Here is an 18,739-nt window from a genome sequence, read left to right on the forward strand (position 1 = left end):
AAAGGAATCATTACATTGTTAGAATTTTTTATTTCAATGAGCATTTTAATGTTCCAAAACAAAGGACTATGTTTACACCAACTTGGCTGGTTGCCTTCCCAGGAACTGTTTACACAAACACACCTCACTTGGCTACTTTCCCAGAAACTAGCCAAAACAATCCAGAAGTTCCCAACCAATGCACCAAAAACAACTGTGGTGGTTTGGACCTGGTCCCCAGCCAAGTGCCCAAGCCCACAGTGGCATCTTCGCCCCTCCCCCCCTCCCTTTATATGAACACAGGGAAGGCAAGGGAAGGACAAAAAACTATCAGAAAACTTAAATAACAAACCCAAAGCCTAGCTGTAGGGAGGTTGCTGCTTTCTCCAACCCAGCCAGAAGGGGTCTGACCTCTAACTTCCTCCCCCCTTCCATTTATATTTCTGCTTACATAAAGAATAGAATGGAATATTGGGATATGAGTACTTCCTTAGTTTTGACCTGGTTACCAGGAAGAGGCCTAACCAAACCAAACCACTACATGTTTGAACAGAAAATACATGTTGAAATGCTTTTAAAATGCCCTTAAAAAGTTACTAAAAGTGATATTGAAATGGACTGAAAGATTGTATTTTCAGTATAAGAAATAACTAACATGGGGTATTGCCTCATGTTCACTTCAGAAATGACTGCAGGAAATGCCTCCCTTTCTACCAACTCCTACAGCCCCATGGAGAGCTGGGAAGGACCATGTACACATACTTCAGTGCAAAGTCTTCTTTTAATCTGCCTGACAGGAAAAATATGATTTTGCCCTGTAGTGATGAGTTGTGTGTACTGACTCCATTTTTCAGCTCTGCAGAAAGGGCAGTAACCTTAAGGTGAAGGAAAAGACAGCAAACATCTGGCAGTTCTTACTTCTTGAACCACTGCAAATACATTTAGTAAAGGATGTCTGTCAGTACCCAAATGAATGAATAAATATTAATGTTGCCTATAAGATATGAATACAGAGAGCAGTAAATAATTTTGCAAGGTATAAAAGAGCTGTGTAATAGGAAATACTGGTTAGAATTTAATTGCTTTATATTTTAAGTATAATCTACATTATATTGCATTGTCTTTTTTTAAAGATAATACATGAAATTGAAGAAATGATAACTGGCAAAAAGAAACCAGTAAAATTACAATTACATCAGCAATAAAAGTAAAATATCAGATGTCTTGAATATGGAATACTCAAAAAGCAAAATAAGGAAAAGAAGCAAACAAAAAACCCCAAAGACATTGCAGAAAGTATATTTAATGAGAGAAAGAAAAAAAGTTTTAATTTAATATTTCATTGTCAAAAAAGAAAAAAATTGTAAAGAAGAATTAAAAAAAAAAGATTGAGGACTTAGGAAATAATTAGGAAATCAAATAATGAGCAAAGTGTCTTGAGAGATAAAAAGAACCGTTCTTTTTCAAATAAATTGATTGTAAGAGTTATTAAGTGAGCACCAGGTATATTGGAAAAACAAAATAGTTGACTGTATATGTGGGGAATCAGTAAGGTAAACTGCTTCATTTGAAACACGTGTGTGTGTCCACAGAGAAAGGGGACAAAAATGTTGACTTTAGCAACTAGATGAAATAGATGATAGTGGAATTGTGTGCAATATACTTGGAAAAGGTGGAGGTCAAGGATAATTCTAACATTTCTAAGTGGTTACATCTGGAAATACAACAGAGCAACTGATCATTGAAACAAGGACCATGGAAAATGGAAAATTACATTTCATGGGCAAATGATTTGCACAGGATTGACCTCACTGCTGAGACTTTCTAAACACAGACCCTTTAGACACAGCAAAGTTATCAGATTTTTTAGCTTTTTTATTCACTTTTTCTGAGACTCATTGTTAATTCTTACTTTGAATCTCTATCTTCTACATTTGCAAATGAGAACAGGAGACTGAAATGGTAGAGTGGCTCTCTCCCCTTCTCTTGTGCTTCAGTTACAGGACATACTTGCAAATGCAGATATACAAAACTCTGACAGTCTGCTCTGCCTACATCGTCTGTGGCACTAATTCAGGGATGGAAAATACCACACTCTGATCTTAAAATTTGCCAGAACACTACTTTGTTTCCTTTTTGAGTTCATAACTTCTAACCATCAGAAAATAGATTGGAGAAAGCATTATGTTGAGCATAATGTGTTCTGCATAATGTTCCTTTTGGATTTTACTGCTATTGATACAGAAGACTGCTTAAAAATGTGGTTTAGGACCAACAAAGGTGATGGGTGAGCCACAGTTACTATTTGTGAAATGATTGCTGCGCTTTCTTTGGAAGCAGGACAGTAATTATTGATGCATCTCTAAAGAATTCATCTTTGAGTAATGAGCAAGTAAAAAGCATTGGTTTGCTCATACCTTAACTGTAAAAAAAAAAAATATAATAAAAGTTTTCTTCCTGTGCTCTGCTGCTTGGGAAATTATTCTGACATGCCTGCCCAAACAAGGTAGGGGTATTTGGCTTATACCCTTCTGGTCATGAATATTGTTGATATCTAATAAATACATATCCATGCTATGCTGATGAATTCTGTGCCCTATATTTGAAGAATTCCAAGTCTAATCAAATTATTCTTTGCTAATTTTCACATGTAAAAAGTGATCAGCTGATTATTATTTTAATTCTCTTGAAATTTCTTTAATTAGATTGAAAAGTACATCTCTTGGTATCAGAGCTGAAAGTGTCACAGCACTGATCTGCAGATTTGGATGTACAAATAGAAGAAACAGTATTGCAGTTAGATATGATTCTGCAATAGCAAGAATTCTCAGCAGCAATTCTTGTATAAGGATGTATATATGTGTAAAGGGATAAATTGCACTCTTGTGCTTTGCTCTTGGCATTTATCAAATGTACAAACCAGATCTTACTCTCATTTCTGCATCTGTCCAAATCTAGGGAGATAATTGACTTCTGTGGAATTCTGGTCGTTCTAATTGGTGTAAAGTAGAATTAGACACACAATCAGGAGCATATTGCTTAAAGTAGTAATAGACTTTAAATAGATTGTTACAAACCTAAAAAGGTATTTTGGTCCTTGTAAAAGTTAAGAAGATATTAATTATTTTTACTTCATGCAGCCCAACCAAACCAGCTCACAATTTTTCTTTATAGTATAAGCACTAATGTAACTGCTTCCAGTTTCCATGCAGAGTTTTAAAAAGTGAGGATGGTGTCTAAACATGTTTCTTTATACCTTCTCTGGTAAAATAATTAAAATATGAAAGTGTTCTTTAATTATTTTCCTACATCCAATTAGTAGATTGAAAATGTAACTTAGATACTGAGACACTTAGTATATACTATATATATATATATATATAGTGCTTCTCCTGTTGAGCCCAAGCCATTCTGTGTTTAATGTATGAGAGTTTGACAATAAGCAAAAGGGAGCAAACCTTTGTCCTGCAGTGGTTGGAGTGGGATGCTATGACTAGGAAGATCTGGTTCTTCTCCTATTAACCTGTTTTAAAAATCACAAGTGGCCCAGAACAGACCCCAGGACAAGACAGGACAGAGGGATGAGTCTTTTGCAGCTTCTCTTCCCACAAACAGAAGAGACACTCTCTGGAATTTTGATGCAGAAAATTTGCTTTGCAAATGGCTTTGTTTAAGGAGCAAGACCACCTTAGTGTTTCACCTTTATCAACACAGTGTCCCTTCTGAGCATGGCATTAAGGAATCTTTATGGAGCATATTTTGCAGGGGGAACTTTCAAGAGCCTAAATTAGGTGCCAGTAATGAAATAAATAAGAACTCCTAGAATATTTTTTTCTGGTAGGTTAGCTATGATGGAGAACTTCAAAAGCACCCACAGCTGGAAGCTGATTTGACAGCAGTGAGAGAGATCTATGGACCTAATGCAGTATCCCTCAGGTATGTCATTGACCTTTCTGTATTGTGGAACCTTTAATGCTTTTGAGATGGACTTCCATGTGAACCTTACCTTGCTGCCAAAACACAAGTCTCTTCTGATGATTTCTGTATATTGTGGCGAAAGGAACACTGCTGGTTAGTAATAATGCTGGTTTTGATTTTTCTTTTTTGTGGTTGAATACTGATACAACTGACTAGCCTGTTCTAAAACATCACTGTCTTTTGCAGTTCAGTCAGTATTTGAACAGACTGTTGTATCTTGTTGAAAAATCCTACTCAGCATTACCCTAAATGCTTGTTAAACTTCTGTCATATCCTGCCTTTTACTCTGAAAGTGAAGAAGAGGAATCATGAGAGATTTAGGAAATGATTTCCCTAGGGAAAGATTGAAGGAATTGTATTTGTCTAGTCTGGAAAAAAGACAGAAGGAGGGGACATAAATAACAGTTCTTAAAAAAATAAAACTATTTGTATATAGGAAGAGTGATCAAATGTTCTCTATTATCATCATGAGAGAGACAATAAGAAACTAGCTTTGTTAGCAATAAACAAAAATTTGAATAAATTTTAGGAAAGCTTTCTAATTGTGAGAAACTAAACTATCCTACAAAGGGAAGTGGTGGAACCTCATTCAGGGGTGGATTGCAAAGAGTAATTACACAAAAATTCTGTTTAACATGTATGAATGGTGATGATTCTGATGTAGGGCATAGCTGTATGATATTTTTAATATGCTTTAGGTCTTTTATAACTTCATTTTTCCATCTATACAATCTTAATCATATCATAAAAATAACAGGTAGACAAGATGGAACAGACGTGTCAGGTGTATTACAAAGAAAATGTCAAAGTTGTCACACAAACCAAATAATAAAATACTAAGAAGATAATAACCTTAGACATACATAGATTCCAAGTAACAATTCCCATTAACCTCTAAACAATAAATTCTGTTATTTTAGTATAAGAAGAGAGAGCATGTCTACAACTATGGTGAACTATACCTTTTCAAATTAGGTGGAAATTAATTACATTTTGAGGACCTGGGTAATTAAAATCCAAATAGGTGCATACTGTTTTATGATATAAAATCATACAATAGTTTGAGTTGGAAGGGACCTTTAAAAGTCATCTAGTCCAACCCACCCTGAAACAGTGAGATAGCTCACAGCTCCATTCAACCTGACTTTGAATGTTTCCAGGGATGGGATGTAAATGCCCTGTCCTGCTTGGCAGGTTTAGGGGAAGGTAGTTGGATATAAACTGGGTGGTGCATGGGAGAAAGAACAAAATTCTCAGGAGGTTCAATAACAAACAACTTTTACTCACAAACTTTAAGCACTTGGCAAACTTAAGACCATCCAGACAGAATAAGGGCACTTAACAAGGCATTGACTGGATTTTTTGGTCTGGTTTACAATATATTTAGAGAAGAAGATAGGAGAAGAAAGAGAAAGAAAAAGGAGACAGAGGGTAGACAGTCACCACCCTAGGATCCAGTGTGGTCTCAGTAGCTTTTAAATCCAGGGTAGCAGAGTGGGCCTAGTGGCACACACCTTACCATCCATTTATCAGTTCCGGTCACCTCTAGCCCTCCCCTGGGTGGGCCTATACCAATTTCAGTGCCAAAGTTTCACACCTGCACTTTACACAGTGCCAGAACCTTCATGGCACTCGTGCCTGACCGACCCCATTCCAGTGTCAACCACATGTGACTTTTCAAATGCGCATGCACTGTGCAGTGGAGGCTCAAGAGAAGGGTGGGGGGAGCAGTGACCGTCCCACCTATGCAGAGCTCATCCTGTCCCCCCCCTACTTTCCCACCTGGTTGTTTTGAGCCAGTCAACTGTTCCTCCAGTCTCCTTCATGGGGCATCTGCCACCTCTCATGGGCAACCTGTTCCAGTGTTTTATCACCCTCACTGTAAAAAAATTCTTCCTTATATCTATCCTGAATCTACTCTCTTTTAGTTTAAAACCATCACCCCTTGTCCTATTGCAACAGTTCTTACTAAAAAGTCTGTCCTCACCTTTCATAGAAGCCCCCGATAAGTACTGAAAGGCCACAATAAGGTCTCCCCAAAGCCTTCTTTTCTGTAGGCTAAACAACTCCAAGTCTCTCAGCCTTTCCTCATAGCAGAGGTGCTCCACTCCTCTGATAATTTTTGTGACCCTCCTCTGGACTGTCTCCAACAGGTCCACATCCTTCCTCTGCTGAGGACTCCAGAGCTGGACGCAATAATCTAGGTGGGGACTCACAAGAGCGGAGTAGTGGAGTAGAATCTCCTCCCTCACCCTGTTGTCCATGCGGCTTTTGATGTAGCCCAGGATACGATTGGCTTTCTGGGCTGCCAGCGCACATTGCCAGTTCATGTCCAGTCTCTCATCCACCAGTATCCCCAACTCCTTGGCAGGGCTACTCTCGAGCTGTTCATCCCCCAGCCAGTACTGATACCAGGGGTTGCCCTGATCCAGGTGTAGCACATTGCATTTGGCTTTGTTGAACCTCATGAGATTCCCATGGGCCCACTTCTCGAGCTTATCCAGGTCTCTTGGATGTGATCCCATCCTTCAGGAGTACCAACTGCACCACTCAGCTTGGTGTCATCTGCAAACTTGCTGAGGGTGCACTCGGTCCCTTTGTCTATGTCATTAATGAAGATATTAAATAGCACTGGTGTGGAGCCCCTGGTGGTCTAGTGGTAAAGGCGCGGCGCTATCACCGCCGAGACCCGGGTTCGATTCCCGGTCAGGGCCACTCCCGGGCAGGTGGGGCTCGTTAGCCCTTAAAGGCAACCCACCTACGTCCTAAGGACCTCGCTGCCACTGTCCAAGCTCGCTTGGCCCCGGCAGATGAACCTTAGGATTAAAGGGTGGGCTCAGTTCCGCGCACACTGTGTCTCACCTAAAAAATCCAATGCGCAGGCTGGAAGGTGTAAAGACCTTCCCCGGATCTTCGCTCGCGAAGACTGGCCATTATTAAATAGCACTGGTCCCAATACAGACCCCTGAGGGACACTTGTCACTAATGTCCATCAGGACATTTAACCATTAACCACTACCCTCTGAATGTGAACATCCAACCAATTCCTCATCTACTGAACAGTCCACCCATCAAATCCTTCTCTCTATAATTTTGAGAGAAGGATGTTGTTGGGGACTGTTGTCATAACCCATCAGTTGGGGGCATGATGTTTGTTATAAATTCTCATCAGGCTGAGCAAAGACACCAGACACGTGTCAGGGAACTCTAATGTACAGTTGCCATAACTCTGCCAACCACCCACTGTTTAGACCCAAAAGGTGTTGGCTAACAAGCCCTTAAATTCTTACAATACACTCCCACAAAAAGTGTTGGATAACAAGCTCTTAATTTTGTACAGTACACTTCAATAACTTCTCAACTCCCACAACAAAGTCCTCAAAGGTGCTGGCTAATCTGCATTGGTCCTGCCATGTGGATTGTCTGGAGCTGGGGTAAACAATGAGAGTGAAAGAGAAAGAAGGGAAAAAGAGAGAGGGGACCCAATCCGCTTCCTTTTATAGTTGGTGCACACCACCGATGTAAACTAGATTTTTCATGCTGTTTTGTTCACACATGCACAGACAGTCCTTTCAGCCCTCCTCCAGGAAGTGAGTTGAGGGGAGGGGGGACTGAGCATGAGTCTCAAGGTAGAGCACATCTTTCCTTTTGTAAGTCATAATGTTTGAGACAAAACATACTTATGTCTGGTCCTCCACAACCATGTCAAAGGTCTTACAGAAGTGCAGATTTATGATGCCTGTAGCTCTTCCCTTGTCCACTGATGTAGTCACTCCGTTGTAGAAGGCCACTAGGTTGGTCAGGCAGGACTTGCCCTTGGTGAAGTTGTACTGGCTGCCTCAAGTCACCTCCCAGTCCTCCATGCGCCTTAGAAGAACTCCTAGGAGGATCTGTTCCATGGCCTTCCCAGGCACAGAGATGAGGTTGAGAGGCCGGTAGTTCCCAGGGTCCTCCTTTCTACTCTTTTTGAAGATGGGTACAATGTCAGTCATGGAATCATAGAATGGTTTGGGTTGGAAGGGACCTTAAAGATCATAGAACCATAGAATATCTCTAGTTGGAAGGGGCCCACAAGGATCATCTAAGTCAAACTCCTGGCCCTGCACAGGACAGCCCCAAGAATCACACCATGTGCCTGAGAACGTTGTCCAAGCACTTCTTGAGTTCTGTCAGGCTGGGGAGCATGTTCCAGTGCCTGACCATCCTCTCGGTGAAGAACCTTTTTATAATATCCAGCCTAAACTGTAGCACAGTTATTAATATAATAAATAATAAGTCCCATAGGGACCATAGTGACACCAACATGGTGTGTAACATGAGATCCGTTTATTCAAGGAGTCCCAGCTTATATAGCAGTTTCAAATGCTGCCACGTCACACAGGTAACTTCTTAAGCCAATCCCATACAAGCATTCAACAGAGCATGTGTGACAGAGTACTTAGAACTACAACTCCTAGGATGCTTTGTAGCACCTGGTGTAACCAGACCCATAATTCCCCCATTTTTATTAATAACAAGATACAAAACAGTGTAAATTCAAAAAACAGTGCAATTCTTAACAAAACGTTTTTTCACTTGACATAGTAAACTTATTTTTTGATTAAACCTTATTTACTTAAGGGTTTTTTGCAATTGGGTAGAACAAAAACCTTTATTAATCTGAGGGTTTACATATAACTGGGGAAAACTTACTTTATTAAAACACAAGGAAAAGTTGAAAGGAGGAACTTCATGTTTTGTCTTTTATTAAGGCAATGTATTAGAGGTAGTGTTTGTATAAGGTGTAAATGGTTCACATACATTCATACATTCACACAGTTTCTCTTTCACTCATTCGGGTGGCCACCCCAATCATTTTTCATTCATGTATACATGTAATCTTTGTTTTCATATTCTAGCTATACGACTTAAACTTTTATGTAGTGTTTGGTCAGAATGAAAATTGTTTGACTCAGGATTTACTTACTTAATTACATGCATATTCTCACCCTCTACTCCCTTTTTTTGTTGTGAATATTGAAAGTTAATGAATTTAAAGGTATAATACTGGTAAGTAGTGTGCACATTCCTGAGTGTGTACTTACAGAAATGCATAAGTAGGTTACTATTATAATCTGTTAACTAATAACAACAGAAATTCTTAAAGATGCTAATTACTACTTAAATGAGATAGTTACAAACTTAAACTTATTTAGATATATTTAAGAACTTAATAATTTTAAACAATATTCAGTAAATGTGACTATTAGTAATTTAAACAAAGCTACAGGGAAATTAGAAACTTAAAAATGTATTAATAAGGCAATGTTGAATTTTTCTTTCTTATTAGTGTGAATAGAAAACTAAAGACAGTTAACTAAATTATTTTAGACAAAAACATTTGTAATAATTTCTAAAGACTTATATGTAAAACATGTAAAAACAGTCAGTAAATTTAGTGTCTGTATAGTTTTGGCCCCAGCCCGGGTCTTTGCCCGGACCACTGTCCCTTTCACAGGAGTGGGGAGGCGGCGTTGTTACTGTTGACGCTCCCAGAGGAGCCGGAGTCACTGCGGTCATGGCCCGACCTGCTTACGGTGGGGGTCATGTCGCTGGTCATCGCCGCCGGGCCTCAGCCCGGTGCCGCGTTGTGCTGCATGTGCGGCTGTCCAGGGCCGCGCTGCTGCAGCCGTGCGGTCCGCTTCAGGGGAGCAGCGGCACGGGTGGGCTGGCTCATGTAGTGGAATGCGGCCGTCAGCTCTAGGCACGGCCCGACCTGGCCGTCACCACGGGCTGCCTGCACTCCAAGTGCAGGCGGGCGGCGAAGGCCTCGCAGCTCTGCGCCGCTGACATGTGTTCGCCAAAGCCGCCGCGCCGTCCTTGGCGCCCCACGCCGCTCTAGTTTCATTTATAAACTTGCGCCACAGTTTCAGCGCAAGCCTGCTCGGCCACCTGGGATGGTCACGGAGCCGCCCCGCGGCTTCTCAGGCACAGCGACCGCCTCCCCGGGCCGGGGTTCCATGCAGAGTTCCGCCGGGAGTTTCACGTGGGTCGGGGGCGCAGCGGGAGTCGCCACCAGCTGCGGCGGGGCTTCCGCGCTCAGGTCACTGCCTCCCGTTCGTCTGTGCCTAGGCCGGACCTTGGCCTGCTTGCGGCCTCCGGGCAGAGGCGCCCCGCGGCGGCACCGCTCCAGCCATCTGGCCCCCTTCTCGCTGTGCGCCGGGCCCGCCGCTCCCGGTGGTGCCGCCACCGCTGCCATCTGGGTTTGCGCAGGAACCACCGCTGCAGCCTGGTCGACACCAGCCGCTACCGCGAGATGAAGTCGCCGTCGCTGCCGAGCCCCGTCCCAGAGCCGCCCGGCTCGGGGGGGCCGGAGTCACCGCCCGCCGCCAGCAGTCCTGCGGAGCCGTGCGCAGCTCCGTCCCTGGCCTGACTCGCTGCGGCTGCTGAGCGCCTCGACAGCCCCGCGCTCTGTGCCCGCCACCGGCCTCGCCGCTCGCAACGTCGAGAGGTTATCACATATCTTTTTTAAACATTGCACCACTGTTGCTGGTAGGCACAGCAGCTGTTGCTTAGCTACCGGTTCCCAGTACGGACCATGTTCCATGCATGCCTCCAGCAGAGGCAGTCCACAACATGGCCACGAGACAGGAAGAGAAGGCACTACCTCTTGCTCCCGACATGGGTAAGATGGTGCCGCCCATGCTCCGGCGTGGTCTCTATGTGTCTGCAGGTTTTTAATGGCTTGGGGATTCAAAGTTTGTTCCCTTTTACCACTCACATAATCCGCGACGCGCTTTCTTCCTGGAATTCACGCATCCGTGAAAATTCAGTACAAAAAGGTATATTCTAAGGTTTTTCTTCCGTGCTCTTGGACCCCCTCCCCCTTTCCAGACTGCAGTAGCACGTGGAGTTCCATGCTTTACAATGTTTGGGGGAGGGGAAGATTCAAAGTTTCTCTCTGTGGACGAGTTCTCTTGCGAGGGTTTTAAAGTGTCCACTTTTTTTACTTCTGCTTTTTCTCTACTTCTCCACCCCTCTTTCCAAGCAATTTCACTAAGAATTGTAAATAACAGCAGTCCTAAAACAGTTATTTTTATCAATTTTAAAAGTCCAGCTATTTTATGTTTGTTAACTTGTCTCCAAAGTCTTTTCAATATTAAGCTTAAGGCTTTTGCAATATTCTGTGGTTCACGTGAAAGTTTTCATTTTTTCTCTTTTTCTTTTTTCTCCCGCCCTCTCACCTGGGACGTAGATTTTTCTTCTCGAGAGCGTCCTCTCAAAACGTAGGTAATTTCCTACCGAATTCAGGCCTTTTTTTGAGCTCAATCGCGGTTTCTCCCGCCTATGCCCATCAGAGTTTTCTTCCCCTGGTACCTGGCGTTTCTTTCTTTTTCATGGTGGACGTCCCTCAGCGTTAAATATGGGCTGGTTCCTGACGTCTTGTCCGTATTTCTTCCTGATTCAGGATAAGGCTTAGGTCCCTGTTCCGGGCGCCATATGTAGCAGTTATTAATATAATAAATAATAAGTCCCATAGGGACCATAGTGACACCAACGTGGTGTGTAACATGAGATCCGTTTATTCAAGGAGTCCCAGCTTATATAGTAGTTTCAAATGCTGTCACGTCACACAGGTAACTTCTTAAGCCAATCCCATACAAGCATTCAACAGAGCATGTGTGACAGAGTACTTAGAACTACAACTCCCAGGATGCTTTGTAGCACCTGGTGTAACCAGACCCATACTAAACCTCCCCTGGCACAACTACATGCCATTTCCTTGAGTCCTATCACTGGTCACCAGAGAGATCAGTGCCTGCCCCTCCACTTCCCCTAATGAGGAAGCTGTAGACGGCAGTGAGGTCTCCCCTCAATCTCCTCTTCTCTAGGCTGAACAAACCAAGTGACCTCAACCACTCCTCATATGGTTTCCCCTCTCAACCCTTCACCATCTTCATAGTCCTCCTTTGGATGCTCTCTAATAGCTTAATGTTTCTTATATTGTGGCACCCAAAAACTGCCTCTAGAACTTGAGGTGAGGCTGTCCCAGTACAGAATAGAGCGGGACAATCACCTCCCTCGACCATCTGGTGATGTTTTGCCTGATACCCCCCAGGACACAGTTGGCCCTCCTGGCGACAAGGGCACTGCTGACTCAGATTCAACTTGCCATTGACCAGGATCCCCAGGTCCCTTTCTTCTCACTGCTCTCCAGCCTCTCATTCCCCAGTCTGTCCCTACATGCAGGGTTGCCCTATCCCAGGTGCAGTCTGGCATTGCCTTTGTTGAACTTCATACAGTTGGTGATTAACCAGCCCTCTAATTTGTCGAGGTCTCTGTGTAGGGCCTCCCTGCCTTTGAGGGAGTCAACAGCTCCTCCCAATTTAATATCATCAGCAAACTTACTTAGTATCCCTTCGAGTTTTGCATCCCAATCATTTACGAAAACATTGAAGAGCACAGGGTCTAAGACGGAGCCCTGCAGGACCCCACTAGTGACAGGTCACCAGTCTGATGTCACCCCATTCACTATAAATAACCCGTGAACCACTTGCTTACCCATTGCATGGTGTATTTATCCAGCTGTGGGCTGGACAGTTTGTCCAGAAGGATCCTGGCAGAAACAATATAAAAAAATTTAGTGATATCCAAAAAGATTACATCAATTGTCTTCCTTTTGATCAGCTAGGTGGGTTGCCTTGTCATAAAAAAAGTCAAATTTTCCAAGTAGGACTTTCCCCTCATGAAACCAGGAAGGACATTTGGATTGTTCAGCCTGGAGAAGAGAAGGTTCTGGGGTGACCTTATTGCTACCTTCCAGTACCTGAAGGGGACCTACAAGATAGCCAGAGAGGAACTGTTTACAAGGGCTTGGAGTGACAGGACAAGGGGCAATGGCTTCAAACCGAGAGTAAGTTCAGATTAGATATTAGGAAGAAATTCTTCCCTGTGAGGGTGGTGAGGCATTTGCATACGTTTCCCAGAGAAGCTGTGGCTGCCCCATCCCTGGAATTGTTCAAGGCCAGGTTGGACAAGGCTTTGAGCAATCTGCTCTAGTGGAAGGTGTCCCTGCCCATGGCAGAGGGTTGGAATGAGATGATCTTTAAGGTCCCTTCCAACTAAAACCATTCTAGGATTCTATGAAAACCCTGGAGTGCTATCAACACCTTTCTAGCTACCAATACAAAGCACACTGTATGAGGGTTGATATGAGGAAAATTAACTCCATCTCAGCTAGATCCAATACACTTGCACATCCAGTTCATCTAATCTATGTATGCCTTAGGTTCAGTAACCAAGATTAGTGCATTCTGTTTTAATGGATAGTGCTTTCCTCCTTTCTCAATTTCTTGACAGAAGTTTCTCCCATCAAGACCACTAATGGTAGCTTCCATCCCTAAGCATTCCCCAAACAGGTATAACCTCTAAATTCCTTTTTTTTATAAGAAAAAGATAAGGACTATCAAACCCTTTATGGGATAGTATTGCTACTGAAATCCCTCCATACTTGAATTCAGGATTCATGGAAGAGATTTAAAAATCAGAAATAATGCAATGTTCTAGAAGAAAGTATTTTATTCGAAAAATACAGATGTGGAAATCATACAGAACTTCTATATGAAGTGTTGTACAGTCAGTCACTATGGATTAGCTTTAGAACCAAAATTTACATTTGGCTTTAGTGAAATGCACCCAATATTCTTCATGAAAGTGAGTGCAAGATTTGCACTATGGATTCAGCTGAAATTTGGCAGCAAGTTTAAATTCTACACTGGGCAATTCCTGAGGATATCTCATTAGGTTTTATCTTCTATAAACTTACTTAATTGTTACCGAACTGGACCTGGATAAAACAACTGTTTATATTAGTGATGTACATAGTTAGTGTTTGTGTAACTCAGTGCATGAAGCAATGTTACAGATTGTTGTGGTTTAGCTAGCTCTAGTAAACCAGGCAAAGAATTTTCTCCCTTCCCCCTGGCTGTCAGGTAAGCACTTAACAAAACAAAAAACATAGTTACTTGGCTAATGGCCGAGAGATTAGTCTCCTAGGAAATGGGGCAGATGAAGGAGCTAATATTTACCTTTTTCTCTCGTCTCCTGGGCAACGGGGGGAGGAGTTGGGGGGCTGGTGTGGTTGAGGAAGATGGGAGGGGAGGGTATGTGCTGCTCTGGGCCAGCAGCCGCTCGCCAGCTGGAAGCCTGGCTGAGTCCTTCATCGGATAGGAGTTGCTGTGGGGGGTTTTTTCCCTCCCCTGGAGGTTCTTATTTTTTCTTTGCTTTTCCCTTTCACTGTTCCCTGAGCAAGGAGCTCCCCTGGGGGAGAGAGAGAGAGGACTGGGCAGAGAGGAGACTGACTAGCCGGAGTAAGTAGGGTCTGCCTGGTCCCTTTCCCCCTCCCCCTCTCCCCTTTCCCGGTATGTGGGAAGGGAAGGGGGACCGAGTTTTTTTGATTTTTATTTTACACATCCCAGAGGGCGTTATTTTCCTCCCCCCCCACGTGGCTGCAACCAGGGATACCACAGCGCCATCTGGTGGCAGGCACAGACATTACAAGTTCTGCACCTCCAGTGACCCAACAGCGCCACCTGGTAACTGCTAAAGGGCATTACAAGTTCTGCGTCTCCAGTGACCCAGCAGTGCCCCCTATTGACTGTGGTTGGAATTGCATCAAAGGGCTGTTTACTTTTCCTTTTGCCGGTTTATCGGTTTGTTTTTGAAGGGGATTATTTGTTGGTATAGGAGTATTGTTTGGTTGTTTTACATGTTTTTGGGGTTTTTTTGTGTTTCTGTTAATACACACAGACCTTTTAATAAAGGGTTGTTATTTTTCCTTTTCCATACTTTGTTCTTTTCCTTCAATCTGAACCTTTTAATTTTGGATTTATAATTGCTTAAAGAGAGAAGTTTGAGTCTTTTCTCCTAACTCTTCCTCAGCAAAAGACCCTTGTCTCATTTAAACTGGGACACAGATGTTGGTCATCCCTGTGGTATAATGCTAGGTATAAGTGGTAGAGATTGGACAAGATTTGAGTTTTGTCCATCTCTAAAGGGGGGATTGATGCCTCAGAGCTTTTCTTGGATTTTTTAACTTTTGTAGATTTTAGAAGTAGTTGTGTAGTGAATGTAGATTTTAATGTAGCTGCATTATATCCCTTACCCTGTAGCATAATAGTTACCCAACTCTGTTACCCCATTTCATATCAATCCCTCTAAATTCCATTAGCGTGTTTAGTCCTCTTTTCAAGGTAGAATTGTAGAAAACCCCCTGGAAGCCCTGGACTGGAAGATATCACACCAACACAGCGACCTTCAAGCCCAGAACTTTGGAGGAACTCCAAGGACTGTGCGTGCTGCAAAGAAGATGAAGATGAGGAAGAAGGGGTCCCACATGCCCCCAGACCCAATTCCCAAAGGGGCGTGTTGGGGTGGAGAACCAGGGGGTGGACAGATCTGGGATTGGATGGACCTTATTATAAAATCATAGAACCCCTGTCTGGGGGAGCATGTGTGTTATGTATTCCTCTAGGCCTACAGACTCATTAAAGACCTGCTCTCTCCTCATCTCCTACATTAAATTGGCCTGGAGTTTTTTTCTCTGCGGCCTTTCAGGCAACAGTTTTGGCTATTGGTCATACCTTTCTACCTTTGACTGCAATTTCAATGGAAAACTAGAAGACACTAAAAATAAAAAATGTTTACCTGCACATTTCTTTCTTTTCAAATACATCTCATAATGAAGAACCATAGCTACTAAAATAACAACTTCAGCCACAATTTCTAGAAAGGGTTTCAGTGGTATCATGAGGGATAGAACTTTAAACTTCAGCTTTCATTTGCTTTTTCCTAGTTCAAAATCAATTTCACACCAAATGCAGCTTCATCTTCCTGGGTGAGATTCAGTTTCTTCAGATGAGTTATGTTGGCAGATAATCTATTAATTACTTGTCTGCCATGATACTGCAAACAGTGGATGTCGTGAGCATCGCTCTGCTCTAATTGCCCATGAACTGTCATGACTCAACATCGACATCGCTGCTCTCAGTGAAGTTCGTCTTCATGAGGAAGGCAGCCTTAGAGAACATGGTGCTGGTTATACACTCTACTGGTCAGGTAAACCCAGTTCTGAAAGGCATCTCTCAGGAGTTGGCTTCATGATTAAAAACTATTACCTCTAAACTCAAAAATCTGCCTACTGGTCATTCTGATCGTATTATCTCCCTACGCCTCCCACTACACAACAAGCAATATGCTGTTCTCTGTAGTATATATGCCCCAACCCTCCAAGCTGACCCTGCTGAAAAAGATAAATTCTACAACGACCTACGCCACCTTATCCAAAAGGTTCCTGCAGATGATAAGATCATTATCCTTGGTGATTTCAATGTCAGAGTAGGAAAGAACTCTGAAGCCTGGAAAGAAGTACTAGGTAAACATGGTGTTGGGAACTGCAATGATAATGGTCACCTTTTGCTAGAGTTTTGTGCTGAGCAGCAGCTTACCATCACCAACACTATCTTTCAGCAGAAAGATAGTCTGAAGGCAACCTGGATGCATCCTAGGTCCAAGCACTGGCACCTCATTGATTATATCTTGGTCCGACAGAGAGATATCCGCAATGTTCGTCACACCCGCGTGATACCTAGTTGTCATAGTTCTGATTTCAACAAGGAATTTTTCTTTCCCTTCCCCCCTGCGTGTGTGCTCTGTGGATATCAGGTGAACAAAAGAATAGGCCTGGTCACTAATGGTTGAGAGATTAGTCTCCTAGCAACGAAGGGGGAGGAGTTGGGGGGGGGTTACTGGGGTGTGTGACTGGAAGGGGGTGGAGGCTGGGAGGGAACTCAGTCTCTCTGCCCTGAGGGGAGCCTGCTACGGGCTGGAGACACTGTTGGGTTTCTTTGTCTCTTTCCTGTCGGAGGGGAGTTTTTGCTGCTGCTCTCGGCTCAGCTGTGGCTGGCTGCAGGCCCTGCTTACAACGAACCCTAATCAGCTGAAGTTTGTGAGTTTTTTTCCATTGGGAGAACTTTCTGTTTTATTGCTGTTGTTTTTTCCCTCCCCTTCTTCCCCCCCCACCTGGTGGCAGCCAAGAATCTCAGAGCGCTGCCTGGTGATGGGCACTGGACATCACAAGTTCTACTTCCCCAGTGATCCAACAGCGCCACCTGGTGACTACTATAGGACACTACAAGTTCTGCACCTTCAGTAACCCAACAGCGCCACCTGGTGAATGGTACAGGACATTACAAATTTTGCATCTCCAGTGACCCGACAGCGCCCCCTGCTGACTGTGGCTGGAACTGCACCAAAGGGTGCTAAAAACTGAACTATTTAAATTTTCCTTTTGCCGGTTTTATTGGTTTTGTTCTTGAAGGGGATTATTGGTGGGTATAGGAGTATTGCTTGGTTGTTTTACTTAGTTTTTTTTGTGTTCCTGTTAATACACACATATCTTATAATAAAGGGCTGTTATTTTTTTTGTTTTCCCTTTTCCATAATTTGTTTTCCTTCAATCGGAGCCTCTTAATTTCGGATTTATAATTGCTTAGAAAAAGAAGTTTGGGTCTTTTCCTCCTAATTCATCCTCAGCAAAAGACCCTTGTCCCATTTAAACTGTGACACTAGTGCAGAATGCCAAACAGATCATCACCTTGTGCACTGTAAACTTAACCTCCACCTTAAGTTCAAACCTAAAAAGGGCAGCATTCCTAGAAGGAGACTTCAAGTTAACAGTCTTCAAACAGCTACAGTGAGGGACAGCTTCCAGGCAAATCTTCAATCCAGGCTTGAAGTTCATTCCACAGATCCCTCTCCCCAAGCACTTTGGCAACTTATTAAAAATAGCATTCTGCAGTCCTCTGAAGAATCCTTAGGGCTCTTCTTCAGGATAAACAAGGACTGGTTTGATGAAAACAATCATGAGATCCAGGAATTGTTGAGTAAGAAGAGAACTGTTTACCAAACCCACCTTGTTCAGCTGTCTTGTCATATAAGAAAAGTAGCCTTTCGATTCACATGCAGTAAGCTACAACAGAAACTTCGTGAAACCAGAACAAGTGGTAGACCAATCTAGTGAAAAAAATCCAATTATGCGCAGACACAGGTGACTACAGGGGATTCTATGAAGTTCTGAAAACAGCCTACGGTCCTACACACCAGGTTCAAAGCCCATTACTCAGTGCAGATGGCCAAATGCTTCTCATAGATAAAGTTTCCATCTTGAATCGATGGTCTGAACACTTTCAGACTCTCTTCAGTACCAGCCATGTAGTTCAAGACTCAGCAATGCAGTACATTTCACAACAACCTGTGAAAACTGAACTGGATACTGCCTCCACCATGGGAGAAACTCTTAAAGCAATACAGCAGGTGAAAATTGGCAAGGCAGCTGGGGTTGACGGAATCCCACCTGAAATCTGGAAGCATGGTGGCCAAGCACTCCATGCTAAGTTTCACGAATTTGTGGTGCGCTGTTGGGAACGAGGTGAACTGCCTTCAGACCTTTGTGATGCTGTCATCGTCACCTTGTACAAGAAGAAAGGACATAAATCATACTGCTCAAATTACCGAGGTATTACTCTGCTCTCCATTGCTGGTAAAATCCTTGCAAGAATTCTTTTGAACAGATTAATACCCACCATAGCAGAAGATCTTCTACCTGAAAACCAATGTGGTTTCCGAGTCAACAGGGGTACCAGAGACATGGTATTTGTTCTCAGACAACTGCAAGAGAAGTGTAGGGAACAGCACAAAGGACTCTATGTTACCTTTGTTGATCTCACCAAGGATTTCGATACTG

The 18,739-nt window shown here is 43.1% G+C and overlaps 1 protein-coding gene across 1 annotated transcript in view; it reads left to right on the forward strand.

Moving 5' to 3' along the window:
• Window positions 1–3,820: 3,820 nt before the first annotated feature.
• The window catches only part of LOC126637142 (protein mono-ADP-ribosyltransferase PARP8-like), a gene marked incomplete at its 5' end in the record, with an annotated part of 88,481 nt that continues 73,562 nt past the window's right edge, over window positions 3,821–18,739 (forward strand). Inside the window, one exon of the mRNA XM_050310077.1 lies at window positions 3,821–3,915. Coding sequence (XP_050166034.1) covers window positions 3,821–3,915 — 95 coding nt within the window. The remainder of the gene's footprint in view (window positions 3,916–18,739) is intronic.

Source organism: Myiozetetes cayanensis, unplaced genomic scaffold, assembly GCF_022539395.1.
Source record: "Myiozetetes cayanensis isolate MyiCay16 unplaced genomic scaffold, myiCay2020 scf144, whole genome shotgun sequence".
NCBI classification, from domain to species: Eukaryota; Metazoa; Chordata; class Aves; order Passeriformes; family Tyrannidae; genus Myiozetetes; species Myiozetetes cayanensis.